The 9,261-nt window shown below is 48.8% G+C and overlaps 1 protein-coding gene across 1 annotated transcript in view; it reads left to right on the top strand.

The window, feature by feature from the left end:
- Window positions 1–385: 385 nt before the first annotated feature.
- Window positions 386–9,261, top strand: part of LOC110317970 (probable inactive 1-aminocyclopropane-1-carboxylate synthase-like protein 2) — a 19,316-nt gene continuing 10,440 nt past the window's right edge. The window contains exons 1-9 of the mRNA XM_021192761.1: window positions 386–517; window positions 3,193–3,743; window positions 4,978–5,037; window positions 5,424–5,494; window positions 6,238–6,307; window positions 6,463–6,529; window positions 7,641–7,738; window positions 7,967–8,044; window positions 8,397–8,497. Coding sequence (XP_021048420.1) covers window positions 496–517; window positions 3,193–3,743; window positions 4,978–5,037; window positions 5,424–5,494; window positions 6,238–6,307; window positions 6,463–6,529; window positions 7,641–7,738; window positions 7,967–8,044; window positions 8,397–8,497 — 1,118 coding nt within the window. The 5' untranslated portion in view covers window positions 386–495. The remainder of the gene's footprint in view (window positions 518–3,192; window positions 3,744–4,977; window positions 5,038–5,423; window positions 5,495–6,237; window positions 6,308–6,462; window positions 6,530–7,640; window positions 7,739–7,966; window positions 8,045–8,396; window positions 8,498–9,261) is intronic.

Raw genomic sequence — 9,261 nt, 5'->3', positions numbered from 1 at the left:
GCTCCCTCCAAGGCCTCTTAATGCAGTGGTCCCTTCTGTCCTAATCCCACTTTAGCCTACTCTCAAATATGGCCTCCTCAGAAATGGAGAGGTACCATAGGCTTCTTTGTGCTCTGAACAGGCTCCATCACCCTCCGATGACTCTCCATGGTTGGTGAGCACCCAGTTCATCCAGTGTCTTGCCTGTACACACAGGCCCTGGCTCTAACCTCCTTTGAAGAGCAGAGGCCCTCCCAGCTTGTGAACACTTCAGCTGAAGCCAGTACTCTTCAGATTTGCTCCAACCAGAAACTCCATGCAGCCAGTTCTCTGTCGTAATATCAAGGCCATTTGGATAATAGGGAGCTGCTGGGCAGTTGGCTCCAGGAGGGGAAAAGATGGATCTCATTACCCTGCAAGCCACCTTGTGCTTAAAAGAGAGGGGAGGGGGCGGAGGAGTGTCTGCTCCCTAAATGACAAGGACACTCCTGGGTTTAGACTTCCGACTGCGCAGAGATGAGTGAAAACAGAAATGAAGGTGTGCTTGGTGGGTGATGCAAGCCATGAGAATGGAGGAAGGCAGGGACTTTGGGCCACACACAGTGCCCTGGAGCTGAGAAGAAGGTGGAGGTTTATTGTCAGACGGCTTAGACCTCACATTGTAATATAACGTTATCCATAAAGCTGGGCTTGAGAACTGGGCAGTGGCATTACAGAAGCAAGCAACAGCAACCTTGGTGTTTTTAGTTTTGACTCTGTGCTGGGTTATGCCCATGGCTGTGCTGGGTGGGGCCGATGTGCCTGGAACCTTCCCTGATAAACACATCCTACTTCTGTGTCTGGTAGATGCAATTTATTCCTTTGGGCCTCTATTTCTCATCCACAAAGCGAGGCTTGTGGAACTAACTGGAAAGACAGGCCAGCAGAAGCCTGGGGGAACCCTACCCTAGCACTGATCTGATCCCTGACTGGCTCCTTCCCACCTCCTCTGCTCAGGATCTACCTTGAGCCTGAACTCATGGCAGAGGGTTATCATGCCAGCAGCAGCTCGTCTTATCCTGACACTGATTTTAACCAACCTGGAGGATGAGAAGAGTTTGGAAAGTAGGTGAGGGCAGGCTTAGGACACTGAAACCAAGGGGTTTGGAGGAGAGGACTGATGAACCCCAATTCTAACAGTTTAGGGCTTGACTTTAGGGGTGACATTTCTTTGTGCTACAGCATCATTTATGATAGACATTTCCTATATAAGAAGTCTTGGCAGAGTTCCCAACTTCTAAGTTCCCTAATGACCTTAACCCATATTCACTTCCTTCTTAAAAATACGTCTTCCAGGAGAATGTGAATATTCTTTGTGTGTGGACACTGTGTGTATAGAGAGGGGAGAGGTCAACGCTGTGTGTCTTCATCACTCTCCACCTGGTGCTTGAGACAGAATCACTTACAGATGCTCTCTGTTTGGGCTAGACTGGCTGGCCGCCACCAAACCTCCTGGATGTTGCAGAGCGTGTTTAGTATTTTGAAGTGCTGATACCATACATGTGTAGGAGAAGCAACAAGGTTTTAGACATGTGTGGGTGGGGTTGTTGTTGCTTGGAAGAACCTGAGGACCACAGCATATGGTGGAAGGGTCATAAGCCTAGTTTTCCGGGTGGAGGTCGTCTTAAAGAATGAGGAGAGGCAGTTGGCAGCCTCAGGCAGCCCCACCACCTGGTGTTTGCCATCTTGGTTTGTTTTGCTGGCTCGTTGAGGCATTAAGAAGGTATTTCGTGGTTGCTTCTGGTATTCTTACCGGTTTTTAGAAACATCGGTAGCATGTTCATTGAGTAGAGTCCTGGGAGCTTGGTAGAAATGAAGACTTCTTGGTTCTTACCCCAGCCTTGATCTACCTGAAGTCCAGGAGCTTGACGTCACTGTCTGAGGCCTGCATCACACTTTGAGGTGATTCAGATGGGCCACAGCTGAGCAGCTGCACCCTAGGCTAGGGAGACTAGAAACGAAAGCCCGAAACAGCTGTCCTGGCACAGCAAGAACCCGTGTGAGGGTTAGGACAAAGGGACTGGGTATCTGCTGTGACTATCTCGGTGGAGGATGGGGAAACGAGCAAAAGGAAAGGTTTATGTTCTAAAACAGAGCTTGGCAACCCTTTTCTGTAAACATCTGGATGGTAACTGGTTGAAGCTTTTGGGGGCTGGAGCAATGTCTCAGCAGTCCAGGCGTTGATTTTCAGCACTTGGATGTGTGCTCAACCATCTGTAGCCTCAGGTCCAGCATATCCAGCACCCTCTTCTGATCTCCATGGGTACTGCATGCATGTGGTACACATGGTATACAGGTCAAATATCCATATTCATTCTCTCTCTCTCTCTCTCTCTCTCTCTCTCTCTCTCTCTCTCTCACACACACACACACACACACACACAGAGTTTTTCGAGACAGGATTTCTCTATGTAGCCTTGGCTATCCTGAACCTCATTCTGTAGACCAAGCTGGCCTCAGACTTACAGAGGTCTGCCTGCTTCAGCCCCCAACAAGTGCTGGGATGAAAGATGTACACCACCACTACCCAGCATAATTAAATATTTTTCAAGAGTGTTTAACTGTTGAAGCTCTGAGGGCCACATGGTCTCCATCACAGCTATTCTACTCTGCTGTTGGCCTCCATCACATCTTGCCTCTGCCTCTCAAGAGCTGGGATGATGGGCACCTGCTGCCAATCCCAGCTTTTTAACATGGGTGCTGGGGATTGAACTCAGGTCCTCATATTTATACAGCAAGCACTTTTCCAACGGAGCCATCTTCCCGGTCCCTGGTTACCTGTTACCTATGAAAACAGGTGAGAGGCCAGGTTTGACCCCCAGGCAACCATATACTGACCGGTTTCAGTAAGATGGTTTACTTGGTACTGGAATTGAACAACACAAGCCTCTCCCTTCTCATTAAAAGCCGTCTCTGGTTAGAGCTCAGGAAGACCCTAGAAAAGGCCAACTCCCTGTTTTCTCCTAGAGGCCCTCGCTGCTTATTCTCCTGCAGTAAGGACACATTCTAACAGCATCTTGGTAGAACGTACCAGCAGCTGGGCGGGGTACACTTGTGTGAGCTCTTGGGTTTCTAAGTCATTTAGAGGTGGGAGAAGGCAGCCATGAGACTGAGACTCAGTTCTGGTCCCAACCATGCCAGGACCTGCTTTCTGTGCTCAATCTTTCTCTATAGGCTCCAGCCCAGCTGCCAAGGCCAATAGTGATACCCAGACTCTGAGTCACTGGAAAGACACCCACCCCAAACTCGGGGATCAGCTGAAGAAGAAGTCCTCCAAAAAGAAGGTCTTCAAAATAGTGCAGGAGAAGATGTTGAAGTTGCAGCATGCCATCAGGGACCAGTTTTTGCAGCAGATAAGCCAACAGATGCAGTACCCCCCACCAGGAGATCAGCAGTGCACACAAACCTCCGGGAAGAGGGAAAAGAAGATGGGCTACTTACTGTCTCAGATCGTCAACCTCATATGGTCCAACACTGTAAAGAAACTGAAGTTCAAAGTGCCTCTTCCTTGCTTGGTCTCTAGATGTGGCATCAAAGCTGGGCACCAGGCCCTGTTACCTTGGCAGACTGGCCAACCCAGGCCTAGTCTGGGTGGTTTTGAGGCTGCCCTTGCCAGCTGCACCCTATCCAAGCGTGGGACTGGCATCTATGAGTCTTACCACTTAAGCTTCCAGAGCTATGAGGCCTATCAGGCAGACAAATACCACAAGGATGAGAACCCTTCGGTAAGATGGGACGTCTTTGAAAGCCCCAATCACTAGGATTTACTGAGTCCTATGCCTCTCTTATGTTCACCTCTTCTTTGTGATGCACTAACATTATTGTCTTAGAATCATGGTATAACTATAGACATACGCTGATAATGCCCCAGAAGATGGAGACCTGGGGGGGGAGGGGTGTCCCACCATCCCTACCTTTCCTTTAACTTCAGTAGTCCCTGCACTCATGCTGGTAAATGGGCCTGCCTTATAGAATGAAGCACAGCGGTGGGTGTAGGCAACCATGGGAGAAATGAGAGTTTATACTGTTTCCCAGAGCACAGATGGGATCTTCTCTTCAAGTGATCTAGGAAGGATCAGGAAAGTCTGAGCCAGCCAGCCTATATGACAGTGGCCATGATGTTCCTAGGGGGGTGAGAACACATGTGTGGAAGGTGAGAAGAGCTTGGTGTGACTGGGAGAAAGACCCATGTGCCCAGAGTAGAGACAATGAGTACTGTGATTAGAAGTGGGGTACAGGTGGACAGGGGTTCAAATGTTCCCCCCCCCAGGGCAGTAAGCAGCCAACAAAGGGGTTTTAGCTTAGGAGATTAACATCAGCAGTCCATTCAAAGGGTGGAGTTGTTCGTGGCTGCAGTCGTGCCTTTCCCTTCTGCTCCTTGTCTAAGGTTTGTATGGCCATCCAGTGGCTTTTCTAGGAAGTGAATCTGTTACCTCTATTGTATGTAAGGGCTGCATCTCCTCCAGTAACTTGGAGGTTCCTTCTGGTGTGATAGCAGAGATGGGTACAGGCGGGATTTGTTGTTGATAAGGCTCCAGGATCTGGGTAGAGCTAGGCAGGTTCTGCCTGCCACCCAGTGTGTTTGCCTGGTAGATTTCCAACTCCCTTCTCTTCCTCCTTCAGTGGATCAGATGGAATGCTTTTCTCGAGACCTAAGGTGCCTCACAGGAAATGGAGAGTCTAACTAAGGCCTGCCATCAAGGAACCCAGTGACTAGTAGAGGCAGCACAGTCCAACAACTTTGATTTGTCGGTTGAACTGGGGAGGGGACTTGATAGCTGTAAAACTTTAGGTTCTTGAGATGTTTTCCATCATTTGACATCACTAGACCCCAGTTGAACTATGTTGTGGCATGGCGACATCTTCCCTTGAACTGATCTACAACGGCTGCTTCTTGGCATGCCCAAAGGTGTCCTAGGATGGGGCAAGAGGGCTAACCTAGATTCCTTCCACTTCCAGGGCCTCATCAACCTTAGTACCAGCGAGAACAAGCTTTGCCTTGACCTGATAACAGCAAGGGTAAGCAGGCTTAGCCCCCTGGCCTATTCCTCAGCTTGTGGGAGGTCCAGGAGGAAGATGTAGACATCATGGGGAGAGCGGAGACATTGTTTCTAGAACAGCATACCTAAGCTTCTGGACTTGACTGTCCAAAGGTCGTCTGGCAGGTATGCAGTGAGCAGCTTGCCCAGAGCTTTGGCCTAGCCTCATATGTATCTTCTGTTAAAACTCATATGTGTCTGACAAGGCTAGCCTCCATTCACAAAGGAGCACATGGCATGCATCCTTGCTCCCCTGCTGGGAGACTTTTAACTTCTCGGAGCAGAGACTTATGCACGAACTAGGAACAAAATAAGGCCCGCGTGGCCTCCCTGGACTGCCTGTCTTCATGTTCTATTTGTCAACAGTTGACTCAGAGTGACATGAACGTCCTTGATGAGGCCCAGCTGCAGTACTCTGACTGGAAAGGACAACGCTTGTAAGTGCCTTTCAGAGCTAGGGTCTCTTGTCCACAGGCCCCTTTTATCATCCATTGGCTGTATATAAAACCATTGACAGAATCTTGTGTAGCACAGGCTGGCCTCATACTCCCTATTTAGCTGAGGCTAACCTTGAATTTCTGACACTCTCACCCTGATCTCCCGAGTGTGGGATTGCAGGTGTATACCATCATGCTTGCTTTTATTGCTGTGCTGGTGATGGAACCCAGAGATCTGTTCATGCATTCTAGGCAACCATCTACCCCCGCCTGAGCCACATCCCCTTCCCCCAAATGAACCATATTTAAGATTAACTACTTTCCTGTCTTTTTGGCTAATAACTTCCAGGAAATGCCTAACAGGCATGTCTAGCTTGAGGCATGATAGTTAATGAACGCAGCCCAACACAAATCTGTTAACTGATTTAAAACACACAGTTCTTGAATATGAACTGTGTAGGTGATAATGTTGCTTTCAATGTCAAAAGGTTGGATTTGCCAAAGAACAAAACATCCCAGGAGGCAGTCTAATCTGGCAGAAACAGCATCTGTCTATAATTCCCTCATCTCTCAATAGCCACGTGACCCTGGAGAGGGAACTTTAGTCTATAGTCCTGTAAGATGAGCTTGGCTTGGCTAACTTTAAGGTTGGAGGCTATATTCTTTTTAAAAAGCATGTCATCTAGATTCTGAGTGAGGAAGGATGCCTGGGAATGAGAGGGTCTCTCTGGGTCTGTCCGCAGCCTTCGGGAAGAGCTGGCTAGCTTCTTGACCCACTACTGCAAGGCTCCTACACCCCTTGACCCAGAAAATGTGAGTGAGTACAATAGAGGGCTATCCTTTGGGTCTCAGGGTCCAGTGAAGGGGGGCCCTGGGCCCTGCCCTTTGGGAGGAGAAGATAGACGGCCTGTGCATACCCTCCGTATACAGGTACTGACTTTGACTCTCTCTCTTGGACCTGTCCTCAGGTGGTGGTTCTAAACGGCTGCTCCTCAGTCTTCTCTTCACTGGCCATGGTTCTGTGTGACCCAGGTGGTAAGTTGGCAGGCTCCGCTTGGCTTTTCTGGTGTGTGGGCAGGGACACCCAGGCACTGGACTTGGGAAGAGAAGACTCCACAAGTGCAGGCTGCTCTGTCCTGCCAGAGATATCATTTCTGGGAACTCAAGAGAGTTCGAGTCCTCATTAAATATGGAAGAAATGCGTGGTAGTTCTCAAAGAGGTCAACTAGATGAAAAGGCCCAGAGGGCCAGGAGAATGGGAGAGAGAGAGAGAGAGAGAGAGAGAAATGAAACCCACCAGGTTCAACACTAGGAAACTTTCTTGTGCATGACCTTTGACCTTTTGTGTCTAGCCTGGTACAGACAAGACTTTTAAAAAGTTTGCTGGTAAGGACAACTGCTTAGTCAGGAAAGTGCTTGTCACCTGAGTTTCATATAAAAAAAGGCTGGACATTGTGGCATGTGCTTGGGGTGGTATGTGTTTCCAAGGCTGTGGAAGCTGAGACAGGCAGCTCCCTGAAGATCGCTTGCAGCCAGCCTAAATATGCCAATAAAGAGATACTATCTTAATAAACAAGGTGTATCATTCCAAAGTAAGGAGTCTGGGGTTGACGTCTGATCTTCACATGTGCATGCACATGGGTGAACATGTAGCCACACAGACACTGGCATCTCAACACAAAGACTTTTCTTTCTTTTTTTTTTTGTTTTGTTTGTTTTGTTTTGTTTTGTTTTGTTTTTTCAAGACATCGTTTCTCTGTATAGCCCTGGCTGTCCTGGAACTCACTTTGTAGACCAGGCTGGCCTCGAACTCAGAAATCTGCCTGTCTCTGCCTCCCAAGTGCTGGGATTAAAGATGTGCGCCACCACCACCCGGCCACAAAGACTTTTCTAATGGGAAGTACCCTATTTGATTTATACCTTGAACTCTTGAGTTGTTCACTGCACTCACCCCTCTTGGCCCCCTTCAGTGTGCTTCAAACTGGGAAATTGCGTTTTCTCCCCCAAATAAATGTGTGTAAAAATATACCATTTTAAATGAAATAAGCTCAAGGATCACAAAAGAGATTGCTACATGGGGCTCTTGTATTATGATCCTTGCTGCCTATGTTGACTGGAAGGCAGCTCTGTCTTCTTGTGCTCCTAGATGCCCTTCTGATCCCCACACCGTGCTACAATGGCTTTGTCTTCAGCTCCTACCTCTATTCGAAAGTCGAGCTTATTCCTGTCCACTTGGAGAGCCAGGTCAGAATGTGGCCTCTTCCCTGCTCACCCATCCCGTGATGGTTCTAGGGGCCCCGGGGAGGCAGAGGGTCCTTGTTCTTTAAGTGATGGTAAGAGTGGGGCAGATACCAGGGTGAAGAAGCTACATAGGACCAACACCCTGACATAAAGGCCAAAGACTCTATGAGGCTTGTGAGCTGAGAAACCAGGCTCAGGAACAAGCTTCTCTCAGCGGCGTGTGTCTTCCAGGTCACCAGATCCAACTTGGATTCTTTCCAACTCACTGTGGATAAGCTCAAGCTTGCCCTGACTCAGGCAAAGAAGAAGGTAAGGGCGGCGAGAGGGGGAGCCTTCATTTCAGGTTTGCCACTGTTGGCCTTGAAAAGGCTGAGTAACAAGACTTAGATACAAGATGTGGGGGCTTTATCTAGATAGGAAAGACAGCAAGTAGTTCTAAGTAGCTGACTTCACCGTAGAAATGAGTTCCATCCACGGAAACTTCCAGAACACGTCCCTCTCTTCCTCTTTGCTGGCAGCATGGAGTTGCATCCATGAGATCCTACCTGGGCTTTATCAAGGTGTCCTAAGTTAGATGTCTTGAGCCGTAAAGGATGCTTGGTGGGATTTGGGGCAGATGTAAAAGACTTGTATTCACTCTTGTGTTTGGGTTTCTTCTCAGGCAAAAAAGGTCAAAGGCCTTGTGCTCATCAACCCCCAGAATCCTCTGGGTGATGTCTACAGTCAATTGTCACTGCAAGAATACCTGGTCTTTGCTAAGAAGTATGTGTTCTACCCTGTCACATGTAGACAAGAAGTTAGAAACAGAAATAACTTACCCAAGATTACCCATCCTGCTTTGCAGGGTTCTGTAAAGACTACTAAGTGGGAAAAGGGGTTCCATACTCACCATCTGTCTTCCCATTGCCTGTCCAGCCTCTTCCCACATAGACACTGACCTAGGCACTAGAGCATGGCTCTGTGGCTTTCCAACTCCTGGTGGCAGAAGTGTTTTATCCCAGTATCTATTTCCAGACTACCTGGGCTGCAATGCCAAGGGTGGCAGAGGCTCAGAGGCTCTCGTGGCTCCCTGCTAGGAACAGGGTAACCATAGTTGCCCCTGGAGTCCTGCAGTGAGCCCTTCTAGGACAGGCGTTTTGTTTTCTAGAAATGGCACTCGGACTCCATGACTGACCCAGATCAGCCAGCAGCAGAGACAAAAATGAGGGCTGCCATTAAGAACTCAAGTGGTGCTGAGTGTAAATTTCTAGCTGTCTAGGTTGCTTTCCTGTTGCTGTCATAATACCCTGCAAAGGAAGGATTGTCTGGCCCCATGGCTCCTGGGTCCAGCTCATGGCAGGAGAGTCAGGGCGATGGGAGATTCAAGCATCTGGTCACGCTGGGGTCTGTGGGAAACAGAGCAAGTCTGTTCTGCCCAGCTGGCTTCTGCTCCCCTCCCTCCTTTCCTTTCCTTTCCTTTCCTTTCCTTTCCTTTCCTTTCCTTTCCTTTCCTTTCCTTTCCCTTTCCCTTCCCTTTCCCTTTCCCT

The sequence above is a fragment of the Mus pahari genome, chromosome 3, assembly GCF_900095145.1.
Source record: "Mus pahari chromosome 3, PAHARI_EIJ_v1.1, whole genome shotgun sequence".
In the NCBI taxonomy this organism is placed as follows: Eukaryota; Metazoa; Chordata; class Mammalia; order Rodentia; family Muridae; genus Mus; species Mus pahari.
Note: the sequence above shows the minus strand (reverse complement) of the source record. Positions and strands in the feature narration are given on the sequence as shown.